The sequence below is a fragment of the Vitis vinifera genome, chromosome 17, assembly GCF_030704535.1.
Source record: "Vitis vinifera cultivar Pinot Noir 40024 chromosome 17, ASM3070453v1".
NCBI lineage: Eukaryota > Viridiplantae > Streptophyta > Magnoliopsida > Vitales > Vitaceae > Vitis > Vitis vinifera.
In genome coordinates this window covers 8,013,589-8,034,814 of record NC_081821.1, presented here as the reverse complement: position 1 = coordinate 8,034,814, position 21,226 = coordinate 8,013,589, and the positions used below count along the sequence as shown (strand labels likewise).

Sequence of the window (21,226 nt, the reverse complement as noted above, 5' to 3'; positions counted from 1 at the left end):
TCTATTGTCAGAGTTTATCCTGTTGTCTCCCCCTCACACATTAAGGTAATCACATCATATCGGAGTTAATTAAGTGATTATCAATTTTTACAAATTTAACAATTATTAATATAAGTGACAAATATATCTACTAATATAGAAAAAAACATAAATAATTAATTGTTTACAAATTAAATAGACAAAAAATAAATAAATTGCAAACTCGTTATTTTTATATTGGTTCGATGCAAAATGACTTATATCACTCTCTTTAAGCTTCGACAACATTGAAAGTTTCATTAACAATGCTTTCAATCTAACCCTTAAAGTTTATACCTGGAATTAGGGCTCAAATATTTTTTTTACAACAATAAGACCTCAAAGTCAAAGTCTTCAAACTATCTCTTTTAAATTATGTTTTTAATGAATCTTCTTAACTCTTGAGCTCCCAAAGTGATCTTATATTTAGTAATCCCCATAAAGTTACAATTGGCGAAAAAATTAAGCCTACAAACTCCTAATTAAACTCAAATGAACACAAGATAAAATTATAATTGATGTGCACTAAATAAATACACAATGTTATGAATCAAGATGCACTAAAGAGCATTCTTCTAATGAATGTTAATAAATCTTGGATTGGTGTCAACCGGCATGTATGTTTGGTTGAATAGCTAACTAGTTGTAGGATGTTTAACGTATGGGTGGGTGACTATTGGGGAACCGAAAGACACAACCAGTCAATCGTCTAGTGAATCACTTTACTTGCCACAACTTATTACCTTAAGACCAAACTTCGAAAGTACATTAGATGCCTTTAGTCAACCTCCCTTGGTCGTTACCTCATTTTGCTTCATTTTTAACCCTTTTAAGGTTTAATAATAATGCCCCTGATATCACATGCATTTGAAAATTTTATTTAAGCTAAAATAAATAAATAAAAAACCACACACACCTCAAGATTGTGTGATTTTCAAAACTTTTAATATGGATATGTTGAAATAATATTTTTCATAAAAGGTTCAAATTAGCTCTATCTATATTAATGTTATGAGAATTTGTGAAAAAATTAAATTCAAGTATGTCATCTTACAATCTTACATAGACATCATCAACGATAAGCTTGATAAGCAAACTTGATGCACACATTGATCTTCTTTGATGTTGATGATTTCCACTCCACTCCTATGGGTGCATATCATTTATGTTCTAAGTTGACCTTCATGCCTTCGGGTATGAGCCAACTTATACATATTAAGTCAACCACACCTATGAGCTTTAGGTTAACTTTGCATAAGAATTCCTCAAGTTACTAAAAAATATGCACTACTTTTTACAATGACTCTAAAATCTTATAATTAATTTTGAACTAAAAGTGAAAAAACTTATTCAATATATGAAAAGTTAAAGAGTAAAAATTGTACAGAATTACCCAATTGCATAATATGAATGCACCAAGAAGTAAACACTACCACCACTTGTAACCCTCTTATATACCCAGACGAGTATGGATCAACTTTGCATTAGAATCCCTCAAGTTACTAGAAATATGGATTGCCACTTGGTATGGCTCTTAAAGGTTATAATCAATTTTGAACTAAAAGTGAAAAATCTTTTTCAAGTTGCGAAAGGTTAAGGTTAAAATTGCACTAAACTACCTAACCACGTAATATGAATGCATCAACTTAAAAACACTAGCACTAGTTCTAAACCTCTTATAAATGTTTAGTACAATCTTCAATCATTGCAAAAATAACTACTTATGTTTCTCATACAATAAACTAGCAAATTATTTAGCTTGGTAATTGATATGTGATGCAATAACCGTCTCAAAATAGGTAGGACAAATTACAAAATGAGTTAGTAAAAACGTCTATAGTAGCAGACTACTCAAACAAAATATCAATGAACAATCTATTGGATTCAAACTAAGTTGAAACCTTGACTAGTAATTAGAGACAAGGGACAACTTTGAGTACGAAAAGTAGGTTCATTCCAAACCTACCCCCGCCCCCCCTCATCATAGAAGAGTCGAGCTATGAAGAGCCCACATTATTTAATTACTATGAAAATGCAAGTTTAAGAAAATGGTGAAAATTGAAAGACTTGAAGAGTTCCAAGCACAAGGTGACAAGTGTGTGGCACTACTATACGAAAAAAATAACCACCCACCATTATTACACACAAGTCGGGAAAAATAACTTCTATTCTTCAAAGACTTTGAAGAATCAGATGTTGGAAGTACTATAAGAGTGCAAAAAGAAGTCATCATTAAGACCTCACCTAAAGGCACCCTAACCATAGACACCACCTTACCTTTATATTTGAAGACTTGTGACCTATAATAATAAATTCAAAGGCAGGTTGTTCAAGAATCATAATCTTCTAGGAAAAAGTTAGTGAGTTATGAAATTGTCACGAAACAATAGGAGAAAACATAAAGGCAACTAATGAGGAAACAAGTCTCGATGACTTGAAAAGGAGCATAGAAGCACAGATAAACCTCGCCTCCAAACCTCAAGTCATACCTAAAAAGGAGCTAGGAAAACTTGGCTTAGTAGTGAACAATCATCAAAAATATTTTTAGGACAAGGAACAAAGTCAGACCTATACAAGTTACCTCATTTCCTACCAAATAAATTTTGCCTTTTCACACCCAATAATGAGCATATGTGCCAAGTTGCCACCGAGTCATAACCTAAAAAAGAAATTAGGATGTCATGGTCTTAAAAAAAATGAAGCTATAGGTGGTTGTTTGCCAATAAATTGTCTAAAGTACTAATGTTAAAATTATAACAATTATTAGGATAGTGATAAGTTTCATTTTTACACTATTGTAGTAATAAAAAAAAACCTAGACCACAATTACAAAGAATTTGTAAGTGCTTTATCATAATTCCAAATAAGAAAAATAGAAAATTATTATGACAATAAGAACTATGACTAATAATCCCTCCAAATTAATTACACTATCCAATTATAAAGGAAAAAATAGTATACCTTTATTTTATGTTTGATTCCATAAAAATACTAAAAAAAAGAGTAATATTTGGTTTGCTATGAAAAGTATAAAATAAAATCAAATATAATTAAAATTAATTAATTTTTTTATACAAGAGACGAAAAATAAGTTACATGTACAAATAATTTATTAATTTTAATTTTTTTTTTGTATTTTTAAAATTTTTAAAAATCAAATATAATATTATTAAAATCAAATAACCTCTAAATAGAATAAGCATGTAGCAACAATATTTGCAAGCTCGACATTACAACAAAGTAAAAAACCTTGATAATATCGTGCTTAAGGATATATGTTAGTGATAATAGTCACATGTTCGTGTTATGTATTTGTAGGAGTCATGGTGGGGTAAGATTACTAAAAACCATTATTATAATTATCATTCTAATATGATAACATGAATTGTTTTTGTATGATAATAAATATATTATAAAGTGTTTTAATAATGGTCCGTTGGAGGTTAACTATTTTATATCTAAATATATTTTAAAGAAAAGTACAATTATCATAACCAATAATGCAATAATCCAACGTGTTATTATAACCACTATTATTATTATTATTATTTTTGGAATCCGTAGTTTGTTGGGTTTATTTTTTTAATTATTATTTTTGAAATATCTGATTAATTTTAGCATAATAACATTTTCGATAAGTTTTTTAATTTAATTTAATCTCCTAAGTGGGGTCCACAACAAGATGGTACCCACCACATGTGCACTGACGTGGCACGGACGCGCTTTTTATTCAGCGTGATTGACCCTACAAACACCAAGACCTCCGCCTACTCTCCATTTTTTCTGTCTGAAACTCCAATTTCATAAAGACCTCCCAATGAAACGCTGCGTTTAATCCTTCTCGTTCCATACTCGTCTTCGACCTCACAATATGGGTTGCTGTCTCAGCAAGAACGGCGATTCCAAAGCCAGTAGGATCGGACGGTGGAAATCCACAGGCATTGTTGCTCTGCGCGACTCTAAATTGAAGGCAAATCTCTATGTTTATTAGTTTTCATTGATTTGATGCGAAATTGGATTGTGGTGTATAGTCTGTTTGGTTCCCGAGAAAGCGTGGGAAAAGAAGGGAAATAACAAATTTGAAGTTCGGTTTTTTGTTTGTAGTGGCTTGGTTGCCAAGAACGAACAAGGTTAAATGCGAGGTTCAATTCTTTTATTTTATTTTGTTTTTTTTTTTCCATGCTTTCTCAGAAACCAAACAGAGGGGTAGGGTTTTATTGGAGTTTTGTTGAATGTGTTTTAGAAGGAAATAAGAAATTTGATTGATATAAATTACATGTTTCTTAGTTCGAACATTGGTATAGAGTCTGAGATAATGTATTGCATGATCAAACAATTCATTGATTACGTTGCTGCACCGCCTTCACCATCATCATATTCATCCTGGCCTTTTCAATCCGTGCTTGAATTTGCCATCTTTTACAAATACCCAGTTTCTCTCTTAATGTTAGTGTGTTGATATTGATACCAATATGTGTATGCCGCCAAATAATTTGACATTTCATTTTTAATTCCAATTCTTGGTGAACTTGATCCTGAACTATGTGACTGTTTCGTTTTGACACATAGTTTAGGTTCAAGAGCGGGTCTACTGGGATTAGGTTACCTAATTTGGACTATTGAGTTGGATGACAAGTATGTTGCATAACAAATGAGATCAAGTTAATTGATTAATAAATCTTCATTTTTTTTCTGGTGGCTAAGTTCTTTCTCATGAATATTTGTGTGCAATATGGAGTCAAACTAGGATTTGATTTGTAAGGACTTGCTCCCAATCATGTAGATATTGTCCACTTTGGGCCTAAAGGACCCTCATAGATTTAAAACGTGTCTTCAAGGTTAAGAGGAGTCGATACATATATAGCCCCAAAAACTTTCAACCTATCCGATATGGGATATTACAAATTTGTATACCCAACCTGAATCAACATATTTTTTTGTTTTATGCCCTATAACTCTTTCTTAGCCAGACTTGGACAGAATAGCAGAGAAGTATAAGTATTAGTAGCATAGCAAAAATGCGTTATTTTCTCTCATGCCTTTCTTTGTTCATGGTTTGATACTTTGATGTCCTAGGCATGGAGGAACTACACCAATTTGTAATATCCCACATCGTATAGGGGAAAAAGTTATTGAGATTATATATGTATGGACTCCTTTTAACCTTAAAGATGCGTTTTAAAGCCACAAGGGCCCCTTGAGCCCAAAACGAATAATATTTACACAATTGGGAGTGTGTTGTTACATGAAGTGTAGATAATGTCTTTGTTGGAGGGTTAAGGGTTGGCTTTTGGTTATTTTAGATTTTGTTGCTTGACTTGTTGACATTTCTTGAAAAATTAAGGGAGCTGAAATGGAAAATGTTTAACATAGTGTGATGACGTGGTCTACCAGTCAATGGGGCCTCTGTTGACAGCAGCTTTGGGTTGCTTCTGTGGCTTCCCACATGCATAGTCAAATGAGCTGTTTGATTTTTCTGTGAAGTGTCATATACTTTTTGATCAGATTATCATATACTTTCCATTTAAACCAAGATCATCATCTGCCAACTCATGCCACTGAAAGATACCACTCCTCTTACAACTTATTAAAATAGGGCAAAAATGTAATCTGCTTTACCTTGCCTCCCCCATCTTCTACTTTTCATGAGACTGTGGGTCTCAACATGTATTTAATTTAGGTTCTAGGACATGTATAGGGCAGCACATTGTTGGAAGTTTTCCGCTAGACTTTCAAACAGGTACTTCCTGAGATTTACTTTGTTACAATAGTTCCATTTATCCCTCTTCCGTACACTTTTTATGTTGCCAATTTGGATAAGATATGTTAGAAATGGTTCTGAACTCATGGTGGATAGTATTGTTACATATCCTATTATACTGCACCACCGTATACCGAGTAGACACACTTTCTGTAGCAAATAAATGAGGAATACTACAAGCTGCTTAGCATAATGAATTGGAAATTTTCAATATGATAAAGACTCTGATTCTCGAAATTGGATGCTATAAGATGGTCTGAGAATTACAAAGATTCAAATGTATTAATAGAGTGAATTTGCATGACAGCTACTCCTGGGCTGTCTGATGGAAGCTTTTCATGGGAACAGCAAATACACACACAAACGCATAAGCTTTAATATACTGAGGACCTGCTTTTTTGTTGAACAGGCATTTCCAGATGAAGTTCTTGATCTGGATACATCTGTCCGCACTCTTGATTTAACACACAACAGGCTAGGTAATGTATTTTTGTTTCTGAAGCATCTGAGTGTTTCTATTGTAAAATATTAATTTATTCTTATTAATCTCAGTGGCAATGTATTTGGCAAGAATAGTGTAATAAGGTGATCATGGAAGTGTCTCTTGAAATGGTCTGTTTTTGTGAGGAAGATTATAATTTTTTGCAAAGTTGGAGCTATAATTGTAACTTATATGAGTAATAAATTAAAGATTGCTGTTTTCCTTTTTACTTGTTCTGATGTAGTCTAGTACTGGATGTTACTTATATTAGCAGTTCACAGTTCACAAACAGCTGATATCAGGATATTGCCAAACCTGCTCAAGTGAAATTGCTCTTTATAGGAAGGACTGGACCCTGAATTTTTCCTTGGGTAGGACATTTTACATATGGAGCAAACAAAGGTATAAATGATTATTTATAGGTTAGAATACCATGACAAGTATATGGAGAAGAATCATGTTTTGTGGTACACATCAGCAAGCAACCAGTTTAGAAGAAAACTGTCATAGAAAAAACTAAAGGAAAAATATAATTCAAAAAACAGATTTTTTTTTTTTGTTCAACTTCCAGTTAAGACAGATAATAAACAGAAAAAGGAAAGGACATCTTCATCACCACTATGGATTTCTCTGGTTCGAATACTCATTCTAAAAGGAAACAGTTTTTGTCAAATTTTTTAGCTGGTGATTCACAAATAAAGCATAGCGTCTCCGGCCTCTTGATTTCTTCTTCTCTTGGTTTAAATTTCCAACTGATATATGAAGACTGTTACTTTCTTTCTGCTTTAGATTTGCACTAATTCCAATTGAGATGAATCCTTCATTAGAATTTGTTTGGGGAAGCCTATGCGTGGAAAATCAACATCATCCAAAAAAAGGGAAAACTCCTCTGTTTTTATTTTTTATTTTTTTTATTTTTATTGGAAACAAGAAATATATTAGAAAAAAAAAAAGAAACTATAAAATTGATGTAACAGGCATATTCAAATACTTTTCCTGAAAATTGATGTAACTATAAAAACATATATAGTATCAGTGGTGCCAAAGCACAACTGTCTTACATTTGTGAGTTGTTTAGTTATTTTTATTGTTTTGAATCAGAGGGCCCATGATTACATACAAGAAAAAAAGAAACCTTTAGAGGTGGGCAAAACTGTCTCTAAAAGTGGATCTAAGTGGTGTTAAACTTTTCCTGTCTTTATTGGTGACTGATGTTGCTTTCAACAACTGCTGCCAAACCTGTCATATTGTAAAGCCGATATTTGTTTTTGAATCTTTAATTTTGGTTTCTGCAGTTGACATTCCTATGGAGATCAGCAAATTGATTAACATGCAGCGCCTGGTAAGAATTGCTGGTATTGGATTGTTTGCATATGTGGTAGTTCTATATTAGAACATATGCCATAAAGATAAAAATGATGTCTATTTTTTCTGTATGTAAATATTATAGGACCGGTTTGGTGATAGAAAAAACTGTTCTTTTGTTTTTTTACTGTGAAAAAAGTTGATGCAGAAACATGTTTAGTAGGGTGTTTTTGCAAGCTGATTTCAAGAAAATTTCCTGAAAATTGGCTATTTTCAAGTAATTCAAATTGTTGTTTTGTGAGTTTTAAAAAGTTCTAGCACTTTAACAACTGAAAATGAAAAGTTTCTGAATATGTTTGCCATTTTCATTTTATGAAATAGAATTTTAGAACATCATTTTCATTTTTGTACTGATGGGTCCTTACTCTCTCAAATTCCATATTTTGGTATTAAATACCAAATGATGACATGTTTTGAGTTAACACATTAGATTCTATAGATTTAAGGAGATATCAAAGTAATTAGAGGTTTAATTTAAATAGAAAACCTAAATGCTGCCATGATCTGTTACTAAACTACATAGACAAAGTAGGTAATATCTACACAGGACAATGAGTCACGACACCAAAGAAGTTCATTTCTAAAACATGATAGATTGGGGCTAGGAAATGCTATTCAGTGATGACCCTGGTTCACCTATTGTTGTTGTAAATTGTTGAGTTGTTCTGAGGATTTCTATATGTTTCTTAAAATTTTCATCAAAAAACTAGTGCAATTCTGTTTAACTTAGTAATTCCCATTTTTAACTAAGATCCTCAAATATCGGAACAACTGAATTATTGCCTTTATTGGCAAGTTTCCAGTTGATCTTTTTTTCATTCATTATTTTCACGCTGTCAAATTCATACTCTGGTTTTGGAATTATTCTGGTATTTTTATGACTGGCTTCCTTGACTGAATCATTTGAATGCTGAATAAATCTTGTATCTTGAATCTGTCATTATATCCTAGAAGATCTCATTAGGTTATTACTTTTATAAAACTTCTTCTAGACTTTTTACTTAAGTGGCTTATTTAACTGTCAAGAACAGTAACCATACCTCACTACATCTCATTGGTACATCCTTCTTTCGACATAGAACTTTTGCTTATTAGTTTGACTTATTGTTTTATGGCACCTTACGCCCGGCTTTGCATTGGTTATGTGGCTGTGACCATCAAGAAAGGATTTTTTTTTTAAAAAAAAAAATTTATTCCTCAGACATATATTGACTTTCTCATTTGGATATTGGTAATCATCATGGATATTTTGATTGAGTTGTAGTTTCATATGACTCCACCAAGATAACATAGACTTGAATGCCTGTGACAATGACTCTTTCTTTTCAGATTCTAGCGGATAATCTAATTGAGCGACTCCCAATGAATCTGGGGAAACTTCAATCTCTGAAAGTTATGACACTTGATGGGAATCAAGTTACTACTCTGCCTGATGAATGTAATTTTCTTTAATTATTACGAGATATAATATTTGCCTTAGTTTATTTTAGTCTTTATCTTCCTCTGAAAACTTTAAAAAAGCATTATCTCTTCCTAATCAAATATACATTTCCTGTTTACAGTGGGCATGCTGGTAAGGCTAGAGCGTCTATCCATCTCAGGGAATTTGTTAACATGCTTACCTGAGACTATAGGGAGCTTGCGCAATGTGAGTAATGGCATCTCATGATTCATGAACTAGGAATTTGACTTTCCTGCAGCCTGCATGATTTTAGTTGTCTAACACATTATCTGTGTTTATGTTGGGGTCTAGTTATCAGTAACAGTGTGATTATTAAATTGACTCTGACCTGACATATATATTTTTTAAAATTTTTATAGGGATTGAATATTTATTTTATTAAATTTGCAAAACTTAACGAGTGTATATCTTTTACCTTCTTTATTTGTTTCCTGTTTGGGTGGCAGTTCAAGAGGAGTGGTTATGGGTGATCCTGAATGTTTACACCTTTGCCTTAAATGTTCATGCCTGTTGGGTTTATATTTATATTTTTTTCAGAAAAGAATATTTCAACTGCCTAACTTTCACTCCCATGGACTTGTTTTTCCTGCGACTCAATGATTCTTGAGTTGATCATTGCGATGCTTTTGCACTGGGGATTTCTTCTCAAAAGGAGAGTTATTGTTTTTTTAATAGCTTAGGTGGGTGAGGTAGTGGCTTTGATTATTTAATTGATCTAACAAATGCAAATGTGCAGTAGCAACACCTGTTGAACAGAAACATGTGCATGAAGAAACCGACTTAAAATTCTTTCATAAGTACTACGATTTTTTTCAAACTTTCAGTATATTTCATCAAATTCAGGACTTAATGTGGGTTGTTTGACAATGCAGTTGTTGCTGTTAAATGTGTCAAATAACAAATTAAAGTGTCTTCCAGAATCAGTTGGTAGTTGCTTCTCTCTAGAAGAATTACAAGCGAATGGTATGTTCAAACCTTCGCTTTTTTATTCTAAATCTTGCTGTTAATCAATTCCTATTTTTCTACTTTTGCAGCATCTATTGCTTGGTCTAGAACATTAAGAAGATGTCTGAGGTTCAAGCATGTAAAATTTTTGGAAATCGCTCTATGATCAAATTGATAATATCCATTTACATGTTAGTTTTTTTATTCATAAATCATTTGACAAGTGAATCTCCTTGTTTACTTGACATTGTAACCTAATTTATCTTTAAAATTTCATTGCTTACCTTTTTTTTTTGCCGTTTCACAAGCTTTACTACTTTTTCTTCAATCCCTATGGTGCATGTCATATTTTCCCAGGATATCTTATATTGAGTTGCTTAATAAATGCAGGCAGCACATGCGATTATTTATGTATATACAGAAAAAAAGATAATTTTATTTGATTTCTTTCTTTGCTTAGTAACTTTTTAGTTTGGTAACTGGACCCCACTCTTTCTGGTTTGGGATTTCAAACTTCTTGAACATTTGGATCCAAATTTGATTGCTTCTCTATTTTGAGAACTTAATTGTTTTTGTGTTTGTGTCTATAACAAGCCCGAATACATTCTTCAAATTCAGTGATTTATTACAAGGGCAGAAGATTAATATATTAATTCTTCTTTTAGTGATCATACAACTTCTAGTAACTTTTAATTATATGTTTAAGGATTTGTGTAGTTGGTTATAAACTAGAGTGTCATCATAGTGGATGGAAGCTGGAAGAGTTATTGGTATGGTTTTGCATTCTACACTGAATACGTCATCTTCTTTTATTCCTTGGTTGTGTTCCAAGAATTTTTAGTGAACTGGCTTATTTGTCTCTGCTGAGGTGCTGTGCTTGCATAATTTTACCCTTTCATTTGTTGTCTACAGTTTCATGATTCTGGATTGCCTTTGCAGATAATTCTATTGAAGATATCCCCGCATCATTTTGCAATCTCATTCATCTAAAATCACTCTGCTTAAATAATAATAACATTAACCAGGTATGTACTGTACAGTTAAAATTTTATTTATCTTCTTTAATCATATATGTGATAGAAACTATGATTGGTTGTGAGCTTCATGCATTATATTTATTTTGCTTCTGTTTCTTTCATCTCCATATCTTATGAAGGGCTTATCTTTTTTTTTGTTCCCTTTAAATAGACTCCATCACAGACAACTTTAGTATGTCTGTGCTGGCTGAACAGGGACATGGCTGTTAGGAGGCAACCTTTTCTTTTTTTTCCTTTTACTACGTTACTGATTTTTATTTTATTTTATTTTATTTATTTATTTTTGGTGGCAAAACACGTAAATTTTACTTTAGGTTTGAACATCAGAAGTACCAAAAATTGGTTAATTTCTGTGTGATTGTTGTAGTAATTACTGTTGATTCTGAACTAATTTATTGAAGAGATATCCTATCAATTCCCTCTATTTTCTCTCTTCCTTTTTATTGCTGCCATGCTGTCTCTCCCCTTGATTTAATGGACATGGATCTCCTCAATTACTTGGTCTATTCTTTTTACATCGGCTTAATTTCATCCACCTTTCTTGAGGTTTCAGTTAAATACGCCTAACCCCCATTGCTTTGAAATTTTATCAAATACCTCCCCTATCCTTTTCATTTATTATTTTAACTCACCTCTCATCTCCTCCCTATTCTTTTCATTTATTATTTTCACTTACCTCTGATCTTCTCCCTATTCATTTCATTTATTATTTTCACTTACCCCACGTCTCACTCAAAATAAGCAAGGTATTTGATGAAATTTCAAACCAATGGGAGTCAAGTGTATTTAGCCAAAACCTAAGGGGAGGTGAGTGAATTTAACCCTTTTACATCTTGTTAATCTCTCTACCTAAAAAATGTTCTATTTCAACATTCATAGAAACAAATACAATAGTTTTCTAATTATAATTTGAGAAAACTTGTGAATCATTCATAGGGAGACTTCAGAATTTGGGTTCAAAACTATTGTTTGTCCAATTAAAGCTAATGAATTAGAGGGACAGAAAATATTATTGGAATAGAGCTGGTAGGATTGGATATTGGAAAATGTCAAGTTTTCTCCCTAAACTGTAACGTTCTGACTTCCATTTCTGAAATTGAGCTTCAGTTTTTCATCTTCAAACGATGTGTGGTTAGGAACTTACCTTTAAAGGACTAGAGAGGCAAAATTGGACATCTTTCTACCTAAACAAACTTGGACATTTTTCCGCTAGTGTGAGATTTTGTTTATTTTATTAAAATTTGATTCCTAAATACAAGATTTCAGGTTCTTTTACCTATTAAGGAAGCATTACATCTTTGGAGATGTTTCTATCTGCTGCACTGGATAACTCTTCTAGAAAAATGTTGACTGCTGATTGCTTGCCTCATTTCTTAGCTCGTGTGATTGTAGGCCTTCCAAAGAAATTTTCTCTCTTTTCATGTTCACTACAATTTGACTGGAGATGCAAGCAGCCTTCCTTGATTGTCTTTGGAAAAATGTGTTATGTTGCTTAATATGTTTTCTGACCTGGTGATTTGAAGATAGATATTCAAAGGTGGTTGAGAGTCATAGGAAATCATTTTTCAGTGTCTACTCAGAAGGGAACAAATCAAAAGCTGTTCACTTTGAACTTTGTCATATTTTGCTAGAATTTTATCTTAAACCACATTTAAGTGGAAGTGATTGGTCTTGTCGCAAGGTTCACAACATTCTAATAATGCTTTCCTTTATGATAGCAGAAAAGAATGCCTTAAATGTTCCTCTTGGATAAAGAAGTTGGTACTGTTCTTGTAGGGTTGCAACTTGCTCGTCCTTGTCTTCTAATGTGCACTTGAACATTGCTCATTAATACTCCAAAAAAAGTATTTCTAAGAGGTGCTGACAATGATGAAATGTGTACGAATCCTTTCCCTGTCTTTTAAACTAAATAAAACCTGTGAGACGGTTCTGCCAATAAAGTTAGTTTGGAATATAACAAAGAATGCAAGCCTCTTTGTCAAATGGTTCTACAGTTTTTGACTCTGAGGTGGTCTGGATCTAATTTGGCTAGGAAGGTTTGGTCCCTTCAGTGCCATGTCAAATCAGTTTCTTTAATTGAGAGGTTGTGTTGGATAAATTCTTATAGCAGATCAACTTATAAAAGGGGGGTGATCTTTTGTTAATTGCTGTCGTTACCATGATTGGGACAAGGAATTAGTTAACCATCTCCTCATTTGTTTTTTTAACAAGCAAACAGATAATCTATTAAGAGGCCAATGAAAAGGGGGCACATCCTATGTATACAGGAAGTATACACAAAAAACAAAACAAAGAATACCAACAGGTATCCAAGACTATCTATGAAGGCCATCATCGAGAAATTTCCTATTTATAACAATAGAGGGATTTAATGAAGCTCTCCTTTAACTGCTGATCTGCAAGCTTTTCTCCATTAAAGATTTTGCAGTTTTGCGCTTTCCATATACACCTGAACCAAGATAGGGGTGTCATTTGCCAAACATGGCCACTCTTCTTATCTAAACCCTTAAACTTCCACTCAAGGAGCAGGTTCCTCACTGTAACTGGAAACACTCTTTTCTTACAAAAAATTGATAAAAGAAATGCCCATAACACCTTTGTCCTTGCTCAATGAATCAAATTGTGATCAGTAAACTCTTCGCTCTCTTTGCAAAGACCACATCTATTAACCATTGTCTACCCCTCTTCATTAACATGCCTATACTTGAGATATTCCCTCATACCCTCAGTGAAAAACATGATCTCAAAGGAGCATGGGAACCCAAAATTTCTTTGGGTGGGAAGTCCACTCTAGATTCAACACACAATGAACTGTAGTACAACTTTACGTTGAAGATTCCCTTTCTATCCTCCTTCCAAACTAAGACATCTCCCCCTTGCACTTTCGCCAAATAAATAAGCTCCAAAAATTTAGGATAATCCCTTAATTTCCCAATTATGGAAGGGCCTTCTGAAATGCACCAGTCATAGGCCTCTACTAGTTCTGCTTTCCTACTTGTTAGCAATAGTATTATTCTTATGAGAAGCTAGTCTGAACAATCGAGGAAATGCTTCTTTTAGATAGATCTCCTTTACCCACCTATCCAATTTGTCTACCATTTCTAACCCAAATGGTTATCCTATAACTGAATTCCTCCCAACCTTTTCTTATATCTTTCCAGAGACTCATACAAAGTCTCCCTCACCTAATAACTGTTCTAGCTCCGAATCAGTTCCCTGAACTTTCCTTAGATGATCTTCCTCCACAAGCACTCTCACTTAAGGGTAAACCTCCATAGCCATTTGCCAAGTAAAGCTAGGTTAAGGACCTTTAATCTTCTAATAACCAAACCTCCAAAATTCTTATCCTTCCAAACCTTAGACCAACTCACTAAATGCATCTTATTGGCTTCCCAAAGATTTCCTCAAAAATATCTCTCTAAATCCTTTCTAATCCGATCCTCACTTTCTTGATCATTACAAGAAGGGACATAAAATAAATTGGTAAGTTTGAAAGAGTGCTCTTTAAAAGAACTAATCTTCCTTCTTTTAACAAATACTATTCTTTCCAAGAAGCCAATCTTCTATTGAACCTTTTTTCAATACCATCCCACGCAACACAAGACTTATAAGATGCTCCCAAGGTAAAACCAAGATAAAACGAGGGAAACCTCCCAACCTTACACCCAAGCAAAGATTTTCCAGTCTACCCACATCCTCCACTTCCCCTACTAAATGAGTTTACTTTGAATGAGTTCACTTTTTTGCAAGTTTATTTTCAGATCTTACACATCCTCAAGGCCTATTACAATACACCTCTAGTATCTTAGTTGATCCAAATTGGCCTTGCAAAAAAAGAAGAGTATCATCTGCAAACGAGAGATGAGATACTTGGAAACCTTCACCTCTTTTACCCCTGACCTTGAAGCCATGAATGAACCCTCCCTTTGTAGCCATCGAGATCATACAATTTGAAGCTTCCATGACAATCACAAAAAGATAGGGTGAGAGAGGATCACCCTACCTCAAGCCTTTAGATGTGTGAAAGAACTCTATAAGGGAACCATTCACTAAGATTGACAACATCCTAATAGTGGAAATGCAAAATGAATCTATTTTCTCCATTTTAAGCTAAACCCCATCTTTTCCATCACCGAAAGGAGAAAGTTCCAATCAACATGGTTGTAAGCCTTTCATATATCCAACTTGCTAACTAAGCCAGCCCTAGAGCTTCTCTTCCTTGAGCAAACAATCTCAGTTGCAATTAAGGTTGCATCAAGAATCTGTTTACCCCTTTACAAAGACATTTTGGAATTCTAACACCACCTTCCGAACTATCCTCTTTAGCCTTTTTGCTAGAAGCTTATAGGGACTGTCTACTAGGTTAATTAGCCTAAAATCCTTAATTTCTTTCGCCCCTCCCTTGTTAGGAATAAGAGCAAGAAAGTAGCATTGAAGTTGTGAACAAAGAAATCCTACGAGTAAAATTCCTTGAAAAACTGCATCACCTTCCCACCCACCACAGGCCAACAAAATTTCCTAAGACTAATGAAAAGCCATCTAGCCCTAGCGCTTTGTCACCATTCAAATCAGAGAGGGCAGATAACACCTCATCCTCGAAGAAAGGCCCCTCTTAAAGATCTTTATCTAAAGCTTCAATACCCTTGAAGAGATCTACTGCCAGATCCGGTCTCTTTACTTGAGAATTTTCAAACACCGACTTAAAATAAGTAGCAATACCACCATTGAGCTCCTCCTTGTCTTCCATCCTAATCCCATTATCTTTAAGACTACTGATGAGATTGTCATCCCAATGAGCATCAACCACGTGATAAAAGAATTTTGTGTTCTTATCGCCTACCTTTAACTACATAGTCCTAGATTTCTGCCTCTTAAGAGATTTCTTCTAGAATGGCTAGGTGGTCATACTCATCCATAGTAAGCCTCTAGCTCCTCCTATCTTCTTCTGAGAAGGATTTGACCCCTTTCAATATTGTCCCAATATTGTCTCCAAAGTAGCTTCTTTCTTAGCTGAAACATTTCCGAACACTTCTCTATTCCATTCCTTGAGGTTTTTTTTTTTAAGGCCTGCATCTTGTCGAAAAGCACAATACTTGTACTGCCCTTGAACTCATACTCTTGTCACCACTCCTCGATCAAATCCCTGAATCCTTCCACCTTTAGCCACATATTTTCAAAACGGAATGGAGTATTTCTTTCCTTTCTCCTCCATACACCAAGAAAATAGGAGAATGGTCGAAAACTGGCCTTGGCAACAGTTGCTAACTTCACCTAAAAAATGCTCCTCCAAATTGTTAGAGGATAGAAAACTGTCTAACCGAGCCTTGAAAGAGCCGTCCTTCTCCCCACACCAAGTGAAAACGCCACCTCCTAGAGGTGGATTCACATCAAACTCATCTATGAAACCAGAGAACTCCCTTATCGCTGAAGACATCCAACTACAATTCCTTTTTTCAATTGGAAAGTGCACCACATTGAAGCCACCTCCTTAGCACCAAGGATCATTTCAAAGCCCTCTAATTGAGGCCAACTCCTCCCACATCTCCCTTCTTCCATTCCTTTAAGGGGGCCATAGATCCCTGAAAACACCCAGGTAAAACCATCTACACAATTTTTGACATGAACAAAAATGGAAAAGGAACCCATTTTCTTGTTCAACTGGTCCAAGACCCCAGAGTCCCACATTTCCCGTTGTCCCCTTATCAACCAGAGAAGCCCATTTCAGGTTCCTTTTCACCCCCAAGCTTCTCACAACCTTGACAGTCATGTTGCTTAGTTTGGTTTCCTGAAAACAAAAAATTTGATTACCTTCCTTTTGTCTGGGTATTGCATTCCTCTCAAATTCCAAGATAGAATATGCAACTTCATTGAGAAACTGAAATCAAAACTGATACCACCCCTATCTGATTCTCTGCACGACTTCCCCTCATAATTAATGGAGCTGAACAGTTTTCTAAGTTCTTTGTCCCTTCTTCAGTTTGTGGAGTTTGTTATTTTTTCTGTTTGGGATTTATCAGGTACTTCCAATGTCTTTGAAGGAATGCTGGGATGGAATAGGAGAATGGTACAGAAGAGTCCAAGGAGCTTGTGGAGGCTTGCTCCTTTATGTGTGATTTGGTGCATTAAAAAGAGTGAAATAGAAGAAGTTTCAGGGGTAGGGAAAGTTTTATAATGATTATGAAAAGTGCCTTTTAAACATATTGTTTCTTGGTCTTCAGTCTCTTTGGATTTGCATTTGGGTTCTCCTTAGATTTTATTGACTGTTAGATACCAGGTACAGTTTGTAGTCATTTTCTTCCTGGCATGCTCTATATCTGCCTTGTGTCCTTTGGTTGCATCCCCTTTTCTATTAGGTGCCTCTATAAATATATTTTTGTTTGCCTAATACAACAAATGAATGAATTCTTTCCGTTTTTTCTTTAAATTTCTAGTTCATTTTTTTTTTATCCTTTGGACCTGGTTCATTAAGAATCCATTGCAAGATCTATTTCTTCTTTCATCGCTCTTTCAAGGATTAGAAAATTAATCAAAGATTTTTAATTTCATTTAGAGATTAATCAATAAAAACACAACATGATTGGCTGGCACATAATTCTAAAAATTAAGACTCATTCTTTATGTTTGCATTTTTGGGATATCTTTTGGGTACATGGCAGAGGCTCAAGGACTCTGTGCTTGTCAATTCACACAGAGCAACTCATCATATACACCTGATACAAATTCATTGCAAAATCCTTTTCACTTTCCTCTGTGCATATGTGTTTTGCATTTGTGTCATTTAATGTAGACACTTGATACAAATTTATTGCAAAGTCCATTTTTCTTTCTTCTTTGTATGTGTTTCTGCTTGTGTGTCTGTGAATCATAGGTAAGCAGCATTGATCTATCTTTTTTTTATTTATCAGAAACAAACAAATGTATTAATAGAAAAACAAAAGAAGGGTGAGGGGTCCTCATGCAAAACAAACCTGATCAAAAGTAACTAAACAAACCTCCGCAAAACAAAGAAGGCTATACAAAAAGAACAAAAAAGCCTATACAGGTAACCCAACAGCAGCCCCTATAACCCAACCCTAACGTGTACAAATCAAGAGCCAGCTAATCTGAATTACGGGACTTCAAACAGCAGCATTAATCTATCGAGAGCCAGTTAACCCAACAGCAGCATTAATCTATGTGTATCCTTCCAAGTTCTTAAATCCATCCTGGGACTTCAAATGACCATTTTTATTGCCTGTAGTTTTGGTTGCTGAATGATGTATTGAAAATTACCTGGGACATGATTATGGTTGCTGTTCCCATATCTTATTTTTTTACTTGTCCATGTGTGGTTGCAATCATTTGTTTGTGCCTTGCCCAAGCTACTCTGGATGGCAACTGTCTCACTGCTTGATGATTTTATCCTTTCAGAGCTATATCTTCAACCTCTTTTTAGAATTGTAGTTGTACATCATATTTCACAAGTATAATCACACAAAAGGACATGCCGGAGCATATATTGAAATTGTAGCTTCTATTGCTGGACAGATACCTCCAAATCTGTTGAAGGACTGTAAAGCGCTGCAGAATATTTCCCTGCACGACAATCCCATTTCAATGGATCAATTCCAACAGGCAACTCACTATCATTTTATCTATTTTTTGATGGATCTTCTAAAGTATCAACATCACATAAATTTGGCATTTTCACTTTAATAAAATTTTACCGAAATCCAATTTCAGATGGAAGGATTCCAAGCATTTGAAACTCGGAGGAAAAAGAAGTTTGACAAGCAAATTGATTCAAATGTGATGATCAGTTCCAAAGGCCTTGATGAGGGTGTGGATCAATGAAACTTCTGAATTGGCATTCCCTATAACAGTAAGTTCCTCTCCACATTTTCGACCAGGTTAATGCCCCTCTCCAGCGGAGTTATTTTTTGAAACCTGAATTATTCTTGGTGCTCAGCTTGAAAATTTTCCTTTCTTTTCATTTTTAAATTGTTTTAATTTTTAAAATATTTTTTATTGTTGAATTTTGGCTTTCGGTGTTGAGAAGGAGGTGGGCTTTGGTGGGTGACTGGGTGGGTGGTGAGGTGAGAGAAGGTGAGTTTTGGTGGTATTTTCCCCAAGTATTATCAAGTGAATATATTGAACCAACTTCAAGGAAATATGCTCATACATTTTACTAATTTAATTCAACTAATCTTATAGCCTGGTTGAGTCTTTTATTTTTTTTCTTAATTTTAATAGAAGGATGTTTTCAAATATCTTCACAAATCCTGCACACATTAAAAAACTTCTGAAGCACCTCTCTATGGTTTTAGCTTTGGCCTCCTCATCAACTAAAACTATATGATGTCAGTAAACAAAGATGTACTAGGCATTGGTATCTCTTCCATGGATGCAATATGCTGGATAATTCCTTTAGTTCGAATCATTCAGGCTGTATATGCAAATATCTAAAATGTGTGAGCACAAACAAGAAATTTGTTGTATGTAATTGACCGCATATGTCAACTTACACATACAGCCAACACATTTCACATTTCTCCAAAACAAGAAATTTATTGTATGTAATTGACAGCATAGGTCAACTTACATGTACAAACAATACACATTTCACATTTCTCCTATCATTATGGAAGTTTTTAAATCCGATGGTCCAATGATGTAATTTGATTCTCAAATATTCTCTTTTTGCGAGGGACCTGAAATCTACTAGATAGATTTTCCATGCCATTGCACAGTTAGCCTGTGATAAGGGTCTACCATAATTTAGTTTTTTCTTTCTATTAGCATTCCTTTTCCTCATCTCTCTGTGATAATTGCTTACCCTGCTCTTTCTCTCTCTCTCTCTCTCTCTCTCTCTCTTCCAACTTTTGACCTCAGGACTAAAATGACCAGAATGGGGGCCACTTAAACGTGAGGAAAGTGTGTTGTGTCTGAGCAGCTGCAAATCCCATTTAGCTTTGTCCGCAGCTGGGGATAGATCATCTTCAGCATCCGTGAGTCATTTGTTACATATGGAATAAAACTTACCCAAACTCAGTTCTGTGGTGATGTACATGATGGATAGTTTGGTAGTAGATTTTTCTGTGGTTTGCAGGTTTGTATAGAAAACAACTGGTTAAAACCAATTAGAAGATAATACCTCTGACCTCAGATTTTTTGGCTCTTAAGACAGATGCTAAACTGTAAATTGGGTTACCGGTTTTCCAAATCCTATTGGGTTTATGATATGAGTTCTGGTGATAAGACCCCCAATTTCCTTTTTAAGGCGAAAAATGCAAGTTCAAACGCACGCCTTTTCGTTTCGAAACCTATTTCTTAGCCAATTGGGTTGCCTGCTCCTCATATGTATGCATCTGATTATCATTATCTGATCAAGTATTTCTCATCTTAGCTAAAACCCTGAAACTTATTATAGTAGAAGTATAAACGGTAGCCTTTTAGTACCCTTTTTATCTTCTCGCCATTTATATCTTTAATTTCTTTTGCTCAAAATTCAACAGAGTTACTGTTTTTCAAACTTAAAAACATGTTTAACAAGTTGAAACATTTCATGAGGTTGGGGACTTGACATTAAATTTGAACAATTGATTTTTTATTTGATAGGAGGGTGGGACACAACAATTTAAGAATCATTAGGTTACGTGTCAGTGTCTACTCATCCAATCATAAAGACACCGTGTGTATAAAATTTATATACAAGTAAAATTTAATTTAATTATAAAAAAAAATTTATATGAAATTTAAAAATTAATATAATACCATTGTTAAAAAATGATACCATCACAAACCCAGGTGGATGAAACTCTCTGTTTCTGTTGGGTGGTTTTTTTTTTTTTTTTTTTTGGTTGGGTTTTTGAATTGATGAACTAGGTTATCAGTGCCTTGACTATTAGTTAGCTTGAAGACCAACCCATCATAGATATTAGCACAAGTTGCAATACTGCAGATCCACACAAATGATTGATTCAGAGGATATTTTGTACCACAAATGTCAACAAATCCCATTAGAGATATGTCCCCTGATATTTTCAGGCTTCAACTATCATCCTCTTTCCTCTTCAATTAACAAAATTACCCACTTAAAGAAATGCAAACTACTAAATTGTGGCAGTGTCTCTTGAGCATTAGAATTTGATGGTTGGTTTTCTCCTGCCTTTTATGTC

At 34.3% G+C, this 21,226-nt stretch overlaps 1 protein-coding gene across 2 annotated transcripts; it reads left to right on the top strand.

Moving 5' to 3' along the window:
* The first annotated feature begins 3,758 nt into the window (after nucleotides 1–3,758).
* LOC100267304 (plant intracellular Ras-group-related LRR protein 7) lies at nucleotides 3,759–20,290 on the top strand. 2 transcript variants are annotated; one of them, XR_009464540.1, is made up of 11 exons: nucleotides 3,760–3,988; nucleotides 6,189–6,258; nucleotides 7,556–7,602; nucleotides 8,955–9,063; nucleotides 9,188–9,273; nucleotides 9,960–10,050; nucleotides 10,972–11,057; nucleotides 18,597–18,683; nucleotides 18,792–18,930; nucleotides 19,108–19,154; nucleotides 19,941–20,290. XR_009464540.1 is itself a non-coding variant. In XM_003634252.4 (10 exons), exons 1-9 carry the CDS (start codon nucleotides 3,890–3,892, stop codon nucleotides 18,900–18,902), a joined length of 786 nt encoding a protein of 261 aa, XP_003634300.1. In that variant the 5' UTR covers nucleotides 3,759–3,889; the 3' UTR covers nucleotides 18,903–18,930; nucleotides 19,941–20,290. The 2 variants fall into 2 exon arrangements, 1 of the variants encoding a protein (XP_003634300.1); XM_003634252.4 differs by lacking the exon at nucleotides 19,108–19,154 and having other exon boundaries at nucleotides 3,759–3,988.
* The last annotated feature ends 936 nt before the right edge of the window (nucleotides 20,291–21,226 follow it).